At 39.3% G+C, this 19,782-nt stretch overlaps 1 protein-coding gene across 1 annotated transcript in view; it reads left to right on the top strand.

Annotated features, from left to right (window-relative positions):
- Nucleotides 1–990: 990 nt before the first annotated feature.
- ANKDD1B (ankyrin repeat and death domain containing 1B) overlaps nucleotides 991–19,782 on the top strand; it is a 42,149-nt gene continuing 23,357 nt past the window's right edge. Inside the window, exons 1-7 of the mRNA XM_023520425.1 lie at nucleotides 991–1,002; nucleotides 6,698–6,801; nucleotides 9,328–9,426; nucleotides 13,481–13,579; nucleotides 13,684–13,788; nucleotides 18,346–18,444; nucleotides 19,164–19,262. Of these exons, the coding sequence (XP_023376193.1) occupies nucleotides 6,754–6,801; nucleotides 9,328–9,426; nucleotides 13,481–13,579; nucleotides 13,684–13,788; nucleotides 18,346–18,444; nucleotides 19,164–19,262 (549 nt within the window). The 5' untranslated portion in view covers nucleotides 991–1,002; nucleotides 6,698–6,753. The remainder of the gene's footprint in view (nucleotides 1,003–6,697; nucleotides 6,802–9,327; nucleotides 9,427–13,480; nucleotides 13,580–13,683; nucleotides 13,789–18,345; nucleotides 18,445–19,163; nucleotides 19,263–19,782) is intronic.

Here is a 19,782-nt window from a genome sequence, read left to right as displayed (position 1 = left end):
TTTTTCAACTTCCATCACTTTCTTTTCCTTCTTCTAAACCATCTTGTGCATTTTTACAGACAACACTTCCCTAATATCACTCTTATGTCCGTGTGTGTATGTGTGTGCTTGTACATACAAAAAAGGGTGGGTCAGTTCTGCAGTCAAATCTAGTTTTGTTATGAGGGCTCACATTTTTTTCATTTCTAAAATATGCTAAACTTCCAATTGACCTCTGAAACTATCTGCAGGTGCAAGATATATTATGGTTTGGTTTAGGTTTGTTGTAATCCATTAAACACTATGCTTAGGTGCTAGGGATTCAGAACAGAGATCCTGGTTGTCCTTCAATACTTTTCTTCCATATTATTAGATTATGATTATGATTGCCCAGAATAGATTACTGTATTTCATCAATTATTTTATAAACTACCAAGAAAGAAATAATTCCCTAGAGGAGTCCAACAGATTACCACTGCATTAAAATGGGCGGCCAAAGTTTACACCTTTAGAGAAGAAATTGAGTCCTACTTTATTCACAAGAAAATTATGGAAGCCCATGTAGAAACGATTTAATATCGAAGTTCCTATAGTGTTATAAATCCAACCTCGACAGTTATCAAAACTGTTCGGAGAACCACTGAAGTGTGAGCTGGGAGTTTCCTCCAGGTAAAACCCAACGATATCACCTCGCCCGCCACACCTGAGGGCGGACCTCCCAGGCCGGCCGAGCTGGGTAAGCTGGCCAGAGGACCGCCGGACACAGCGAGCGCTCCCGCCGGGGCCGACTCCGGCTCTGAGCCCCCGCGGGTGGACATGGACCCCGCTGGGCGCACCCCGGGTCGCAGGGCGGCAGTGAGAGGGCTGCTGCTCGGGGCTGCGGCGGCCGCGAAGGGGCTTCGAGAAGAAGTGGGGGCCGCGGCGGGCAGGCGCTGGAAGGGTCTGTCAGGGATGCCGAAGCAGGAGGGGCCTCCAGAGGAGGAGGCGGCGGCCGGACACGAGCTCCGTGAGTCTCGGGACGAGGTGGGAAAATCAGGCGGTGGCGGTGCGGGGCAGGCGGTGGGGCGGGCCGCGCCGAGGGCATTCGCCCAGAGAAGGTGCGGGTCCGCGCCTCAGGGCGCCGAGGGGCGGAGGGACGGCGGCTGGCGCCAGGGCTCGACCCTGCGGACCCCGAGCACGTCCTCGCCACCGCGCCGCGTGGGCTGGCTCTCAACTATCAACTCCATCTAAGTTTCGATTCACCTTTCTCAGGTTGCTTTATTTCAGGTTAAACCTATACTGTGGGTGAAAGGAAAGTTAAGTTACTCTTCTAACTTAAGGGAGAGGATTTTTTTATAGAAATGATTAAACTCTTTTGCAAATAAGGAAAGAATATTATGTGTTGTTATCGCCTACATCCTGACTCATGCACTGATTTGTGTGACTATAAAAAAGTCGCTTAATCTTTCTGCACTTAAGTTTTTAAGCATGGAACAGATTACCTATGACTGGGGAATATATTTATAGCGTAAACTGAGGCACGCTGTCTAAGTCTTCGAAAGTTGAGAATGTTCCTCTTTGGTCCTTTGAAGTCTTTTATGTGATTTACAAATATATTCCTCCAGTCTGTAGCTTGTCTTTTTATTCTTAATAGTGCTTTTCACAGAGCAAAGTTTTAACTTTTTATGACGTCTAGTTTATCATTGTTTTCTTTTACAGTCTGCTGTGCTGTCATGTGTAAGAATCCTTTGCCTAACCCCAGCTTATAAAAATTTTCTCCTGTGTTTTCTTCCAAAAGTTTTATAATTTTTGTATGAGGTATGATGTTTACATCAAGGTTCATATTTTTTTTTCATTTGGATGTCCAATTGTTCAAATACCACTTATTGAAATGATTATCCTTTCTTCACCGACAGGGCCTTCAAATCTTTGTCAAAAACCAATAGGCCATATTTGCGAGGGTTTATTTCTAGACTTGTATTTTATTCCATTGATCTATGTGTCTCTTTGTCAATACCATGCTGTGATTATTGTAGATTTGTAATAAAATTAAGCAGTGTGACTCCTCCAACTTTATTCTCCGTTTTCAAAATTGTTGTGGCTATTCTAGTTCCTTTGCCTCTCCATATAAATTTTGGAATTATCTTGTCTATAGCTACAAAATACCCATCTGGCATTAAATCTATAGATCAGTTCAGGGAGAAGTGACATCTTTATTATCTTAAGTCTTCCTATCCATGGACATAACATATCTTTTCATTTAGATATTCTTTGATTTCTTTCATCAGCATTTAGTACCTTTTTGGTATAGAGAAACTGTACATGTTTTGTTGGGTTTATACTTTAAAAAATTTTAAACCTATTGCAAATATTATTGTTTTTCACATTTTGGCTTCCATTTATTGACTGCCAGTTTATAGAAAGATTAATTTTTATGTGTCGACTTTGTGTCCTGCAACCTTGCTAAACTCACTTATTAGTTAGTTCTAGAGCTCTTTTGTACATTCCTTTGGATTTTATATGGACACAATCAAGTTGCCTACAGCTAGACTAGAGACAATTTGATTTCTCGCCAATATTTATGCCTTCTTATTTACTTTTACTGTTTTATTGCACTGGCTAGGACTTTTAGCACAACGTTTAAAAAGAGGAGTAAGAATAGATCTCTGTTCTTGATCTTAGGGGCAAAAAAAATGTTCAGACTTTTATGAGTAAGCATGATGTTAGCTGTCAGTTTTTTGTAGATGCCCTTTACCAGGTTGAGGAAAAGTTCCCTTCTGTGTTTGGGATAGAAAGGTTTTGATTTTTCCTGGGACATACTGAAGAGGGACAAAGATCTGGAACTAGAACTTCCTTTCAGTTGGGGCAAGGAGCCGGGGTCAGGAGAGGGAGCTGAGAAAAGTCCAGCCTCACTGGCAGAATGCATTAGCTAAAGCATATGACAGAGTGGGCAGTTTGGATCTCCACTTCAGCAGTCCACTCTCCTGCTGACACCCTGGACATATGAAGTGATTGAAAGCTTGGAGTTTGGATTCAGGCTGTCTGGGACAATTCTATCATTTATTAGTTTTAAGATATGAGCAAGTGGTTTGACTTAAAGTCTCAGTTTCATCTGTAAGATGCGGGTAATAATGCCTACTCCCATCAGGGTGTTAATTTTATAAAAACCCTACAGTGCTCCAGCATTTGGAGATCAAGCAGAGAAGAGCCAATAAAAGAGACTGGAAAGCACAGGTGGTCTAACAGAAACCTGGAGAAAAACATGTACAAGGAGAGTGTTATCATCCATGTCAAATCTGCAATAAGTTCAATGCACATGACAGAGAAGTGATGACTGGATTTTGGCAAATCTTGATCTTGACCCTGACAAGAGCAGTAATAGGAACACTGTCTGATTAGCATAGGTTGGATGAGACTGTGAGAAAAAGTGGAGCCAGCAATTCCAGAACACTTATAAGTTTGGGGATGACAGGAGTTTGAGAAGTGAAGTGGCAGTTGGAAAAGAATGTGAAATTAATGGAGAAGTTTTCTTTCTTTACATTGGAGGTATTTTAGCATCTCTGTATATTTTGGAGTGAATGATTAAATGATGCAGAAGAGAAAGGAGATAATTTTCTAGGAAATGGATATGTGAACTAATTGAAAAGATGAGAAAGGATGGGATCCAGAGCTCAAGTGGAGGGGATGGCCGTGGGTAGGGATGCTTCTTCGATTGTAACAGTAATAAAAGCAGAGAGTGTAGGTATAAAGGTAGGTAGGAAGATAGACTTTTTGGTGGGAAGATGTGGGAATTCCTATCTGATTGCTTCTGCTTTCTCTGTGCAATGTTATAAACTGAGAATTAGATGATGGACACGTAGCTCAATTAGTAGGTTAAGATATTCGAAGAGAAAGAAAGAGGCATGAAATTTTGGAGAATGGAAGACTAGGGAAATACAGTGGGAATGCTGTGCTCAGGTCCTTGAGATTAGTGGGTAAGAATTGAGGCCTTTGTTAGTTATGTGTAGCACGTTAGTATGTGTGTTAGTCAGGATAAGCTAGCTTTTCCTGCAGCAACAATGACCTCTAAATCTGAGTGACTGGATATAGTAAAGATCTACTTTTTGCTCACGTGACATGTCTTACATGGGGTGATGAGAGCCTCTGTTTTACCTAGTCTCTCAAGACCCCACGTGTCAACAACTGTAAAGGGGCTGAGATTTTCCTCTCCTTACAAACTAATAGGTTAGCCTACTATGGTATCATAGATGCTGGCAGAAGACACTTCCTGATCAAATACAAAGCATTTTATTATTCACAATAGTAGCAATAGCCAGTGTTAGCATTTGTGTCAGTGTTTTTCAGGCCCCAGGGAGATGCAGAAAGTGCCAAATATTATAAAAGTGATACCTGCACATGCAGCGGGTTGTGTTCCAGGAGAACCCTGACTTAGGAAATCTAAATCTTTTGTAATGGACAGGAAGCATGCCTCACTCTCACTATCTTTCAGGCTGTACCTTGCTCCAGCGGAAGACATTATCTCTTTCTTCCAGTGCAATTCACTACATATATAACCTTAAATGATAGTCCAGAACAAAGGCAGTCAGTGCTTCCGCTTGTAAGGTTTGCAGAAATGCAAGAGACTCATGGAGAATTGTCTCCCAATACCATAGTAATGGAGGTGCCGCCGTCTTATGACTTCTATTAGTTGATCAGGGCTCCCATAACCAGCTACCACAGACTGGGTGGCTTAAACAACAAAAATTTATCTCACAGTTCTTGAGGCTAGAAGTCCAAGATCAAGGTGTCAGCAGGGTTAGTTTCTTCCAAGGCCCCTCTCCTTGGCTTGCAGATGTCCTCTTTCCCTCTGTCTTCACATAGTCCTCTTCTGTTTTGTCTATATCCAAATTTCTCTCTAATAAAGACACCATATTGGATTAGGGCCCATTCTAATGACCTAATTTTAACTTAATTACCTCTTTGAATAACCTGTCTCCAAATATAGTCACAATTTGAGGTACAGGAGGTTAGAACTTCAAAACATGAATTTTGAAGGGATACAATTCAGTCATAATATCCCTACATTTAAACACTTGGCTTCCAGGATTGAGAAGACTAAGGAGAGAGACCTGGAGGGTGACACAGGGGCTTTTCATTGACTCACCCCTGTAGTGACACACCATCACTTCTGCTGTCAGGCCATACCTCACCTAACCGCATCTAGACTGGAATATGTGCTTATCCATATGTTCAGATAGGAGGGAAGAACCAGATATTGATGAACACCAGCAGCGTCTACCACAGCATGGTTGTGTGTTTTTCACCAGTACCAATTAGTTATTTAGGTGTGAAAACGGGAGAGTTTAACTTCAGCATTAGGATTCTGACCAACGAGTCTGATAAGAGAATGGTGAGGGAGGTAAAGGTGTTTGCATGGAAGTGATTTCAAAGATGAACTGTGGGATCTAAACTGGGTAAGTAGGGAAGTAAGGACATAAGAGATGAATAGTATGAAAAGATGGTGAGAGCAGTGTCTTGGAGAACTTGATAAGGTTGCAGAATTTCCAGACTGGCAGAACTCGAGGAGGTGAGCTGACTGGATGAGAGATGATGTTCAGAGAATGAGATTCTTGGAGAAGCCAGAAATAGTGTCGTTTTTGAGGATGACCCTAAAGTTGGGTGGCTGAGGTTAGGTAGAGGAAAAAATTATTAGAGGCAAGGGAGTTAGGGAACTGAGAGACGAAGGTATTGGATTAATCATCTCCATGGATGTTTAAGTCACAGAGTGGTAACAAGAGGAGGGGTAGAAAGGAAGAGAAAGATCCAGGTGGTAGAAAGAATAAATGCGTGTATCACCCATGAAGATACTCCCTTGTCTTTGACTGACTGGACTTGGTGCTCTGAAGAGTCTTTGGCAGATACTAAAGAAACTACTTGGCACCATATCTACAAAACCTCTCTTAGGGTCATGTCTTTTTGGAAATGGTCTATTGCTGATTTCACATCATTCTAGTTTTGACCTTATCCCCTAATGTTGAGGTTGTCCCCTGAGAGCCTTCCAGCTCCTCTACATGAACCTCCCCCCCCAAAAAAAACACCCCAGTAAATCCTGGAATCTTCTCTATGCTAGTTGATAAAACATGCCGTATGAATGTATATATATATATGTGTATATATATATGTATATATATATATGTATATATATATACACACACACACACACACACATATATATATATGATACATAATGTTTGCAGTAGGTGTGAATCTACTTTTATCTCCTTTCATGTAAATGAGAATAAAACATGTTCATCCCTTCTAGCCTTTGTATATATGTTTATATGATGTGCTGCAGGCCTGGCATCTGCACCGGGTTCTGCAGAAAACAATTTTATCTCTGTATGGAGTGTTCGGGCTCCTCCCTATCTAATCTTGTACAAACATTTTACAAACATCCCCTGGGAAGTTCCTGGCCACCCTCTGACCTCCTTGAGCCAGATACTACATTGCTGACTTCAGGGTGGTCCTCAGAAATAATGTTTTCTTTGGGACTAGGAATATTTTTGAGAGTGTGAAAACACTTGTAGAGCAAAGAGAAAGTGGAACCTTAACACTACAGCTTTATAAACTATTAACGCTAAGTTCGAGAAAGGCTCAAGGCTGTTGTTTCAAATTTTTAGAGTTAAAAGGTTTACCAAATGAGGTTTGCTTTCTCTTCTTCCTTTAATTCCCTCAGTCATGCTTGCTTGCTTTCTTTCAGTACTGCCAAATGAGAGAAACTTCCATGATGCTGCTAAAAGCAATCATTTGGATCTTATGGAGAAGCTGTTTGAAAAGAAGGTTAACATTAATGCTGTGAACAATGTGAGTAGAAGCCACAAAGTGACAGCGACCACTCTAAGGGTGGCTTGGGTTTACACAGATCAACTGAAATATAATAAAATTTAAAAATGACGACGGTGTTGGATGAAATGTGAGAGATCTTCTTTGTTGGTAATTCTAGAGTGTTTATGCTAAAGGTAAATCGAGCGCTGAAAAACAAGCTCTGGGTGTTTTATCTGATCAGAAGGGACATGCACAGAGTCTTTATGCACATCTGTACAAAGTCTGTTTATGGGCAGTAAAGGCAACTGTCAAGGCTATCGGCCTGGATTTCGTTGTGGATTATAGCCTGTAGATCACTTTGGCCTCATTCATTCTAGAAAGGCAGAGCATCTTTTGCTACACAATCTGGGTTGATTTCTCTTCAGTGATATGTCCTTTGTGGTTGGTTCTTCCAAATTTAAAATCTAAAGGAGTGTATGGATTTTCATTTTATTGCTTTTGAAATATGGTACATCTTCATGCTGGGCAGTGGGGCCCTTTCTGAAACTTGGCTCTTACTTCTTCTTCAAGTGCTTGGGTTTGGGGAAGAAGTCTACTGCCCGAATAGGAATTTGCTACTATTTGGTTTTATGCAGATTTCCTGACAGCTCTGAAAAGCAGGTTTATTAAAATGAATGGGGCTATATCAGTTGCTTAGGACAATTTGTAGAGTGGTTCAAGGTCAGGAAGGTAGAGGTAGATTTAACGCTAAATGAAATAGAAGCTTTAGGGCCCCTACTTGTACAGGCCCCTTCCAAGGAACTCAGAGGGTTCTAGCAATGTAGTCCCATGGTTAAATGATTTTGTAAAATCTGAAAAAGAAATTTTAACTACATCAGTGAAGTTTTCTGACTCTGGCTTTAAAATGGGTTCCCTAAAGAGTAGAAACTTCAAGTTCCATGAAACTTGAATTTGTCCCAAGCAGTGAGGTCATAGAAACTGAAGTCATGCGTCAAATGCAGTGGAAGGATGTTTAGCAGTTGTACATGTGTGTATGTGATGGGGTGTGTGTTTATGAGTATGTGGGAATTTATGTGTCTACGTGTATGTTGTGTGCATGCATATGTCTGTCTCTGATGTGTTATGGGTGTATATACTGTTCATTGTCTATAGACAGCCTAGAAAGTGTAGAAAAAGAGCAAATTTTGCAGCACAACAATTTTAGGAGCAAAAAAAAAAAAAAAAAAAAAAGGAAAGAAAAGGAATCAAGGAAGGAAAGGAGAGAAAAAAATAGGCAAGGATCTTTGAAGATAATATCTAGATTAATTGTTGAATAAGTAAAGCAGTAATCATTTTTCCAAGTAGTAGAAGATAGATTCTTTAGATTCTTCAAAATACTTATATAACCATTTAAAATTTTTTCACATAGAATTTTCTGGTATCTTAAACCACATTTTTATATTAAAGTACTTGGAGAGATACTACAACCTAGACTACTTTAACTTACTTGTCAGTGTGGCAAATTATTATAAACTCCAGATGAATTATTACATTTTCTAATGGCATCTCTTTTAGGCCTGTTTACAGCAAATCATTGACATAGTTATCTGTAGAGTTCCTTAAAATCTGTGATGATAGAAATGAAAAAAAATGTAAGTGGTTTAGTCGAATTATCTTGGATGCTGTTTTGGTTTGCATTTTTATTCACAAATAAAGTTGTGAGGGGATTGTATAAGCCCAAATTTAACATACTAGAACATAGCTCTAGATTGTAGACAATGCCAAGATAACTAATGTTTTGTCAAACTTAGTTTATAACCAGTTTAGCTACCAAGGAAATCAGATGTTTAATTTAAACAGTTCTCATATTTTTGTGATAAATTATTTATGTGGAACAAAGGACAGTAAATCCATCCCCAGTCACCTTCTTTGGAAGCAAAAAAGTGTCTAGAATATGGGAAATATGACACGTGTTTAACTTACAGGCAAAATATCCATTGTCTGAAACACAGACTGTTTCTGGACATCTGAGAAGCACCATGTGGCTTTCCTTTGAAGCAAAAGATAGTCATAGCTTTCTTCCTCTGTGTCTCTTTCTTTCTCCTCCCTCCCTCCTTTCTTTTCAGAAACAATTTGCTTATTTGCTTCAGTAAAATTTACAGTCCAAAAAATTACAGAAGAAAAATCATGTATGTATTAAATATCTAGGAAAATTTTTGTTATGCATTATCAGTATATTCTAACCAGAAAACATTTACTACTATTAATAATCGCATATGACGGAAAATACAATTTTTACTCTCTAATTGAAATCCATTATATTGTTACCAACAATGATAGGTTAGGCAGTGGATATCAGCTTGAGGCATATTCTCCAGTGGACTGCCAAATTCTCTGTTATTATCTAATAATAAATGAGGCAAGATTATGCCGAATACAATTCTCACTACTTTCTAAGGCAAAAAGAACAAGTAAATAATAAAAATACAAACACCTGATAGAAAATCATGGTCATTCAAGAAATAGGGATCCTTAAAAGGCTAAATAATAATCAGATAACTGAAAACACAAATTATGTTTCCTCAGATGAACCGCACAGCCCTGCATTTTGCAGTGGGGGCAAATCATTTATCTGCAGTGGATTTCTTACTTAATCACAAGGCCAGGGTGGATGTTGCTGATAAGGTAAGCTCATCTTCCTTTTATAGAATGAATTGGAACAGAACCAATGTGTAAGGAAATCTGGTCACTTTGGTTATCTTTTCTTCACGTACACACAAATTATTTCTAGAGGCATGGTTCATTTTGGAAAGATCTCTTTAGATAATATATAGTTTATATGCTCTTTGTATTTGGTGACTAACTCATTTGCTCATTACCTATAGGACCTAGGCTTCTATTTATTTTCCCATATTGACTTTATGGCCAGTAGCATGTATTTGTAAGAATAAGATGGTTGCCCAGAGTATAATTTAGGACACAGAAGACAGAAGCTAACTGGCCTCAGGGGCGTTAAATCTTGACTTGCCCTGTGAACTCCTGGTAAATAAATAAGGCTTATTATACACATAGTAGGGCTTATTAAACACATAGGCACCTGTCTCAGGATTTTAATATTTAGCCCTCTCAACCTTATAAGAAAAGTAATACTTTAATACCCAATTTACAGATGAGGAGCCTCATACACAAAGAGGTTAAATATCTTGCCCAAAAAATTACATCTAAGAAGGGTAGAGGCAGGATTTGAATCTGCTTAAGTGATTCAGAGACCATGCCATTAGCCACAAATCAGCCGATTTGTCTGTCTAGATAGCAAAACCCACCTTAAGGATTTTCCACCTACTTCTCCCAACTTCATTTCTCCTTTCCAAGTGGCACAAGGAAACCACTCGGAAAGGAGAAATCCAACATGTTTATCATCTCCAGTTACAGAAAAAGATGAAAGCCTTGGTTGTTAGTAAATTCAGTGAACCATGGTTCTTAAAGTTAAACTGTTCAGAAGATTCCCACAGAGCTATTTTGATTTCTCTCGGAACTGATTCTTTGGAGGGTGAGGCTCAGCATTCTTTACCTTCGTGTCTTACAGGGCTTGGGTTTAGTATGTGTGTAGTAGGTCTTTGGAAGATAAATGAATAAAGTCAGTTCAAACCAATTGGTCATTTTGTTGGTTTTGTTGGTAACCATGGACATGGCCTGGACCTGATAATGATGAAAACTTTTCTTTGTTTCGCCCAGGGTACACTTCTGTATTTGTGCTGCTATGGGTCCAAGTGGGACGGTATGGAAGGAAAATACAAAACAAAATCCCTGAAACCATAAATTCCAATTGCAAAAAGGACAGGAACCCCTGATTGCTTATATTTTGAGTTCTGGTTTTCTTCCCCCAATCTACCTGCTACTGTTTACTTCTTAGAATTCTCAAATAGCTGCTCCATGCATTCTGTCCAGAGATTTTAGTCTCATTTGGTGAGAGAGACAGGGTCTAGTGACTTACTCCATCTTAACAAGGACCAAAACCCCAAATCTTTAACATTTCGTAAAAGTAGAAAGAATTGTACAATAAACAACCATATATCTATCCATTGCCCAGGAACAATAACATCTTTTCTTTTAAACAGCGTATCTGAGGATTGCCATGTTTCTAATATATTAAATATGCTACTGGCTTATGTTAGAATGCAAGTCAGTTATTCTCGAAACGTTTTACCAATTTGTTTTCTTTGAGGCCTTTCCCATTTGGAATCCACTTCTTATAACCTGCCTTGTGAGATTGAAATGCTTTCAGGTGCAAAATGTAGTAATTTCTGATATATCTCTATACTATGCTTTGATAGTTTCACTAAGTGAAATATTTCAATAACTAATTTAAGTATTTACAGTAGCATTAGTCCATAACTAATAAAATGATTTTTATAATTCAAGCAATGCTTTGTTTGGTTAGACCCGACACTTCTTCATCTGAATGATGAGCCCTGAGTTTGACTTGGCAGATCTGTCTTATAAGTTCTAACATCTACTTGCAAAGAGCAAACAATTGAACCCCTTTGCCATCAGTATTTATTCAGTGTCTATTGTGGGTAAGTCTCAATGCCAGCTACTGGGGATTCTACTAAATATAAGTTCTTGCTCTTTCAAAGTGTGGTTCTGGGACCAGAAGCACTGGCATTACCTGGGAGCTTATTAGAAATGCAGACTCTCAGGCCTTCCCTCGACCTCTTGAGTCAGAGTCTGCAATTTAACAAGATCTCCAGGTGATTGTGTTGGGAAGCACTGGCATGAGCTACAGTCCCTGCTTTGAGGGGCCTACGGTCTATTGGGAGAGCAAGAACTGGGGCTGTAGCAGATGTGTGCCATTCAGAGCACTGCATGCTAAGGATCATATGCATGGCCCAGACATTGAGGACTCCAGGTTCAAAGTGGGAGGCATCCGCAAGTCTTGGGAAGAAGAAGACTAAGTAAATGGAGGCTGTTCCTCCAGATGTGAACAAAGGATCCAAGATGAAGTTCCCGTGATGCTCAGAGTTTCTTATTTCTGGAAAACTCCTCAAATGCAAGAATCCCCCAGGAGAAGTTATTGACCTTCTCACCTATGACCAGATGTAATGAGGACAGGTTATCAGTGACGGTGGTCATTTTACACTTTATAAAGCATCATGTACAAACTGTGAGTATAATCCATGACATGTGCTCATAAAATGTCTCAGGCATGTCAGTTTGATATCAGAAGACTTAGTTTTATGACGGTTCTTGTGGGGGAATTGATATCTGTGAGGAGTGATTCTTTGCCTCTGAGGAACGACGGTTGCAATTGGAATTTATGGTTTCAGGGATTCAAGTTGTTTGCATCCTGAATTCCTGGCTTTTGGATTTTATGATCAGTGTTTGAAATCTTTAAGTGTTGGCAGCTTTGGAATTAGGAATGACGTCTTAGGAAAACTTTGAGCTCCTATCAAAAACGTGATTTATACTCTGTCCCAAATATCTTTGGCCTCTTTTTTGATCATATGTGAAATTGGATTTAGTGTTACTGAATATAGAGCATTTATTTGTAGGGAAGGCTAAATTCAGGGGTGGAACTGTGTTTAGGGTGCATTTCTTGAAGAACCTCAACTTGTCATTGTACTTTATTGTTCCTTGGGGAAAAAAAAGTGCAGAAATTGGTAAATATTTTTTTTATACTGGAATTGTAATAGACTTAAATAGACTATGTAGGCCTAACTATATAGTACACATCAGCAACAGTGTAACATTTTTTTCCCAAATATTTTCAATTTATGGTTGGTTGAATCCATGGATGTGGAGCCAGTGGATATGGAAAGCTGACTGTATACACACACACACACACACACACACACACACACACACACGAGTTTTTATAAAATAAATGAGATTATATTATATTTTATTCGTATCTTATTTTCTAAATTTAACAGCTACCTCATGGAAACCTCTCCAAGTCAATTGTTATAACTCTAATTCATGATTTTTAATGGTCGCGTGATGTGGTATGAGTGTTCCCTAATTTGTTCTGCATTCCTATATCGATGGACATTTACCTTGCTCCCAGTTTTAAGGGTTACATTTAATATCCTCATTTACATAACATCAGTTCCTAAAATTTATTTTTATGGGATAGATTCCCTGGATTGGGATTGCTGGTTGTATTAAAATTTTAATAGATATTACTAGATCATTTAAACTCTAATGGTTTCATTTCTACTAATACTTTTAAATGAGAACCTGTTTTGGTTCATTTTTCAATAGGTTTAATTGCCTTTTTCTTGTTGGTTTGTAAGAGTGCTTCATATATTAGAGAAAGTAATCATTTAATCTTTATCAAGAAACATTTAAAGAATGTATCATTTGTTTATTGACTTTGTTTATCATCAGTCTTTGCTTTTTTAACTCCTGGGTTAAGACACTGTACATTATAGTCTAGAGTTTCTTCTAATATATTTATTGTTTATGTGCTTTTGTGTGTGTGTGTATGTGTGTGTGTGAGATGATATAAGACTTACTTTTATTTTCTTCCAGATGGAGAACCACTTGTGCCTGAACTATTTATTAAATATATTTATCTTCTCCATAGAATTAAAACATCATTTCTGCTGTATGTGAAATTCTCTCCCTATTTCTTAATTATCAACAGTTGAATATTAACTTGGCTTTTGGTGACTTGAGATCATGTGTTGTGGCTCATTCAAGTGATGGATTCTTTTCTTCTCTCTTCTTGGGACAGCATGGCTTGACAGTAATTCACCTTGCAGCCTGGTCTGGAAGCCTCGAGATCATGCTCATGCTGGTTAAAGCTGGAGCAGACCGAAGAGCAAAGAATCAGGTAGGTATGTAGGTCACCTGGACATAAGCTCTCCCCTCACAGTGCAGTAGGGGGAGGTCCTGACATTACTGTATAGTCATCTCCTCTACCTTGGCTCTCTTCAGGATGGAATGAATGCCCTCCACTTTGCAGCTCAGAGCAATAATGTACGCATTGTGGAGTACCTCATTCAAGATCTGCACCTGAAGGACCTGGACCAGCCAGATGAGGTGTGTTTGCTGTGGTACGACAGGTCTTGAATACACCTCCACCAAATTTCACTTTGTTCCTGTCCCTTCTAGAATTTCTAAAGCAGCCAGCACAGACAAACCTGGCCCTGTAGTTAGTTCCTCCATCACCCTGGCAGACCATAAAGCAAAAAGGAAGTGTAGGTGTTGGTGGTAGGCCTGGCACCTGCATTTGGGGAAGGCAGGAAGTAGTAAAGAAGCCACCGAATTTCTTCTTCCCTCTCTACTCTCTCATACTGGCCAGGGTGTGGATAGTATCTACCCTGTTTGGTATTCAGAATGGGTGACTTCATTTTACTCTGTTATACCTGGCCTTTTGGAATGTATTTGCCCCAAGGCTCTGCAGTAATGAGCCACAGTATATAATGCAGTTTTACCATATTTGTCAATATTCCTTTTCTTTTCATAAGGATATATATAATAATAACAGCTACCATTTATTGAGTATCTATTGGTGGGCTAGGTACCCAGGAAAGTTACTTACATACATTATTTCAGTGAGAGGCTAAGGCCTGGCACATATGGATGCTTAATAAATTATTGCTGAGTGAGTGAACTATCCTTTTAATCCTCATAATAATCATATAAAGAAGGAAATATTTTGCTTATTTTTAAAGAGTAAGGAAGTTGAGACTCAGAGAGGCTAAATACCTGATCCGAAGTCCCCAAACTAGAAATTGACAGAGCGGGGATTTGAGTTCAGGTCTGGCTGACTCCAGTCACTGCACTGTTCTGTCTCCCTTCTTCGATGACAGTGGGCATTGCCCATGTGTGAGGCTATCTTCTTTGCAATATCCCCTTCTAGGCTTTTTTTCATAGTATAGTATTCTCTGTGGAATTAAAGTGTTATTTTGAACAGGACTGCCTTTTTCACTGTGCCTCTAGAACATTATTTTCCATAAAAGTCTCTCTAGAAGTTAATCATTAATATTCACTTCAGGCTGAAGAGGCTTAAATACCAAAGTAGGTTTGTAGGGACCCTTCCCCACTTCTGGAGCTTCTGCTGGCCAGCAGCCTTCTTGTCCATCATCTTTTCCACTGGGTTTGTCTGGGTTTGCCCCGTCTCACCCCTCTTCCTCCTTCACTCGCTTTCTGTTGGGGAAAAGGCTGAGCAGCCCTGGCAGGATATTGTGCAAAGCCACATGTCCAGCTGAAAGACCTTAAAATTAAGATAGGTTCATAGACATATAAGGAATGAGCAAATAATGAGTCCACTAGGTTGTCTAGGGAGAGAAAGATCTGTGAGTATACTTAAAGTACTATAAGAAACTTGGATTAATTAATGCAAAAGACAGAGTCTACTTTTTTTCTGAGATCTGTGAGTGGGGTCAGGGACATTGAAAAAAGCCAGTAGGAACTCGGACCAGGAGCTCAGGGTCTATTAATTCATCGTTGGGTTTTCCATTAGTATTTGCTTAAAAATATCGTGGAGCTCATGAAGCATATTTGATAGAAAAGCCTACTCCACCTTCACAACAGGCCTTCTTGCCTAGTTTCTTATCAACAGAAAGTGACTGAGAGCCTGTTTACCTGCCCAGGGTTAGTAAAATCCTCTAGTTAGCCAGGAGAGAACTCCAAAAGCTAACAAGGAAAGCCTTACTGGGTAAAGGTCTTTATTAATAAAAAGGATTTAACTAGGCCCGGAGAGTTTGGGTGGGGATTGGAGAGATGGAGAACACTGGAAAATATTTTGAATTTCTCCCAATTCTATAGCTATGGAAATCATGTGGCCTCTCCAGGGGAGAGAGATTAGAGCAGTCAGGAGAAGTTACAGGTATAATAGTCTAAATATTTTGAATCTACATGTAAACTTCCATCTAGTGGTCAAAAATAAGTACTCAGACTAAGAGAGGGGGCACAGAAAGGAATAGTCTCAGAGACCATTCACATACTTGTTGAATATTTACAAAAGTTCGGTGGTACAGTGTTAGGTTGGTTTTGGCTGCAGATGTATGGGAACTTCTGTTTGTGTAAAGGAATCGATATAGGAAGTTTCTAGAGATCAAAATGCAAAGCTTCCTTTTTTGGAGGGATGGGAATAGTGAGTTTGAGAAGACATATTTTCTTATATGGACCTGAAGGCAGTATTTAACAGCCTTGGATTTAATCAAACCTATTGGCTCTGCATGCAAGGGGAGAGAGAACTAACCCCCACCCACACCGGTTCCATGCCTTCATATTTAACCCACGGCTCTTTCAGCACTTTTTACATCATGGCAATGTTCTTTCTCCTTCTCTAGTTATTTAGGGTCCTGCCAGTTTCCCCCTTTTGCTGGGGTTCTGCTTTGAATTTCTGATACCAGGGTAAGAGAAAAAGTCATGCAGCGTAGATATATACATGAAGCACTGGGGTCTTTGTGCTGGGTTCCACCCTCTACTCAGAGGCTCTCCAGGGCACATCTCTGGGATCCCTGCGGGAAAAGATGGTGAGGTTGGACTTTGGGTGCCCATTTAATGTCTGTTAATGAAATTTTTGCCGAATTTGGTAAATTGTCAAATTTGATAATTCTTAAAAATGGAAAATAATTTCTAATAAACAATTGCAACTCCTCAGACTTATTAACATGCAAGCAATTTAAATGCACTAAATTAGAACATATTAGGTTAAATACTGATAAAGTGAATAAAGGAAAAATGAACAGGAATTCTGGGCCTTCCTTATTTTCATTAATTAGGAATCAGGATCCTGAGCTTGGAAGGCGTTGTGATTTCTCTGGGGTCTGAAGTCTGGGGCCTTGACACCAGGCTCTACTCTTCTCCTAGCAGGAAAATCTCCATTTCCTTGTCTTCCAAGGGCGGGGCAGTCCTTTGAGACTGTACTGGATAGAGGCTTATCCAGTTAAAAAGGGTTGGGTGGCTAAAAAATGAAATAAGACATGATAAGAGACTATATTTAAAACAGACATATATTTTTTGAAATTCCTGTTGTTATTTTACCTAATAATATGTACTTGGAACTGGAGAAAAGATTTATATCTCATTTTACTGTTACTTCATCTTTCTTTATGCTGCCTTTTGATATGTTTATGACATATAGATTACTTGAAATGTCCTTATTTTCTATAATTTGGCTTTCACTTTTTGTTGCTGTTGATAACATTTTTAAAGGGTATCCAAAGTTTAAAGTAACAACTGTTTTCTTGGAGAGGAAAGATGTTTCATTTGCGATAACCTCCCAATTCTTACCAGACTAGGCTTTCTTCCTGAGTGGATCCTCTTTCAGTTTGTTTTGATATGCAGAAACCCAAGTCATATCAACAGAGTAAAAGAATAAGGCCATTTTAAAGTTGAATAAACCCCTAATATTTCTAGTAGTGTTTGTCCCCAAACTGCTAAATATGTATTTGTTCGAATTCTTTCTGTTATGAGTGAAAAAAAAAGTCATCTTAATCTAGATTAAGCAATAAAGATAGTTTATTAACTCCTAACTAAGGAGTTTGAGTGTGTATCTTGCTAGCGTGGGATATGGCTGGATCCAGCTCTATTTTTCCTTCAACTCTTGGCTGTGTGTTGACATTATTGATAAGTATACCCTCCACATGGTGAGAAAAATAGCTGCTAGCAGCCTCAAGTTTATATTCTGATGGATATTCTTATGGATTTTAATTCCTAAGAAAGTTTTTCTCTCATGAAATTTTTATATATAAATCTCAGAAACAACTTTTTTGGCCCTGCTTAAGTCATAGGCCTGTTCCTGAATCCATTACGGTGACCAGCGTAACTGTGATCACTCCATACGGCAAGTAAGGCCTGGCAATTGACAGTATTAAATGGACTAAATGGCAGGGTGTGTGTGTGTATGTGGGGGAGTTTTCTAAAGGAAAACTAAAATGCTGTTACTAGAAGAAAAATAAATATAGAGACAAGCAACAACTAGCCACTCTAGGACATAGCACCTCATGTATTATTTATGGCCTCTGTGGGTAAAGGGCTTATAAAACCCCTTTGCCTGCTTTTTGAGAATTTAAACTTTGGATAACTTTCTGGCTCTGTGTTCCTGCAAATGAGATAAAGATACACTATTAACTGTTACTGTGGAGCATTGTTTGTGATAAAAATAACCCCTAATTGGTAAATTGCATCTGGAGTTGTAGGAACTGCAAATGAACTACAAATACCAGAGGGAGAAGGCACACTTTGGGCTTCTTTGAGTGTAGTGACTCTCATAACTAACTGGATATGTGCCTTGTGGGGACCTGGCAGCAGTGCCCAAGAAATTTTTACAAGAGGTATTTGCTCTTGTGGAGTATACCCGCCTTCTAAGCCAGGGTGGCTCCCACATATCCCCAGTGTAGATCTTGTCACTTTGCAAATAGCTGTCACCTGGGAGGCCAAAGACAATAGCTCCTGAGCAGCTGTGTGGACCATGGGAGGAAGAGGAGCAGCTGATGCTGATAAGCTGTGGTTCATGTCCTACATCTTCCGTGTAGACTGGTGCCAAGTATGGCCTGTGATAATTTTGTGAGTCTGAAATGTTTAGTGGTCTTGCTTTTTCAATATGTATATAATAAAAGCTGGAGGTTTATGTTTGATTTTCAGAAAGGAAGAAAACCATTTCATTTGGCAGCTGAGAAGGGTCATGTTGAAATGGTAGAAAAACTTATCTTCCTTAATCTGTATACTTCAGAAAAGGACAAGGTGAGTTGGACTTTTATTTCTTTAAAAAATAAGAGAAAGGGGAGTGACAGTTGGTGCATATTTTGGGGATGGCATTTTGGTCAGCAGTAGAGTTGTTCAGTTGTTACTACAGCCAGAATCATGGGATATCTAGATGAAATGAACCTCCTTTTGCATTTGGTTGTACAGATTGCCAGTATTTGCTCCATAAATGGTTGCAAAGTCAATAGACGACACAGATTTTTTCCACTGTTAACACCAGTCCTCTCTTTTCTTCTCCTGAGGTCTGCTGGAGACCGAGCCCCACCTGACTGGGGCGGGAAACCCCAGGTGGACATTCATATCTACGTACACATCTTTGGTTGTTTTCTTAGGGGAAAATCTTAGATGTGGAATTGTGGATCAAAGAGTTCTGCACACTTCAAATTCTTTTCGTGTACATTGCTAAAACTACCTCCTAGAAATCTTTCAACAATTTACCTTCACAAAGGTTATATGGATTTACTTTTACCGTCCCACTTTTTGCTAGAAAATTAGCAGCAAATGTTGAACAGAGAGTGTGGAGAGTTTTTCCTACTGGTTCAAACAGCTATGTAGTTTCATTTAAAGCTTGAAAAAATTACATTTCGCTTAAACTTGTGGATAATGTGTCTCATACCGGATCACAGCTTTAGCCAAATAAAACCTCCCAGAAGCCCCATTGCTGCCTGACCAGTGCAGGGCGTGTGTCTGTGTTACAGGAGGGGAATGCTGCCCTGCACCTTGCAGCAAAACATGGCCACAACTCTGCGGTACAGGTGCTGCTAACACAGTGGCAAGAAATTAATGAGACCAATGAGGTATGTGGAGGTGCTCATTATAGATGGGCATGGGGCTCACAAGTAGAAGGGAGGGAGAATGGCTTTCAAGAAAGGAATGGGAGAAAAACAAAGATCTTAGTGCCACAGGGTGTAGAATATAATGCTAAAAGATTCCTACCTTTTCCTTTAAAGTAAACCCACAGCAATTTATTTATTAATCCATTCATTAATTCACCCATTCATCCAAAAATGTTTAATATGTGCTCTGTGCTAGGTAGAGTATGTATTCTTATTCTAGAAGCGGGTAAAAAGGGCATGCCAAAAGTAACATATTGGGCTAAATGCATACTAGATATGTATACAGTATACTGTGGGGACACAGAAGAAAATCTATTTCAGAAATTGGACAGTCTTCACAGAGGAGGTGATATGTTTTCTTTGTCCTGGCATTGACATGGACATTGGTAGGAGGAGGTTTGAGGGGGCCATAAACATAGAGTATTTTAGGCAGAGGGAAGAGCCCTTATAAAGGAACCGAGGCAAGAAAGAGCATAGTGTG

The sequence above is a fragment of the Pteropus vampyrus genome, unplaced genomic scaffold (assembly GCF_000151845.1).
Source record: "Pteropus vampyrus isolate Shadow unplaced genomic scaffold, Pvam_2.0 Scaffold262, whole genome shotgun sequence".
NCBI classification, from domain to species: Eukaryota; Metazoa; Chordata; class Mammalia; order Chiroptera; family Pteropodidae; genus Pteropus; species Pteropus vampyrus.
Note: the sequence above shows the minus strand (reverse complement) of the source record. Positions and strands in the feature narration are given on the sequence as shown.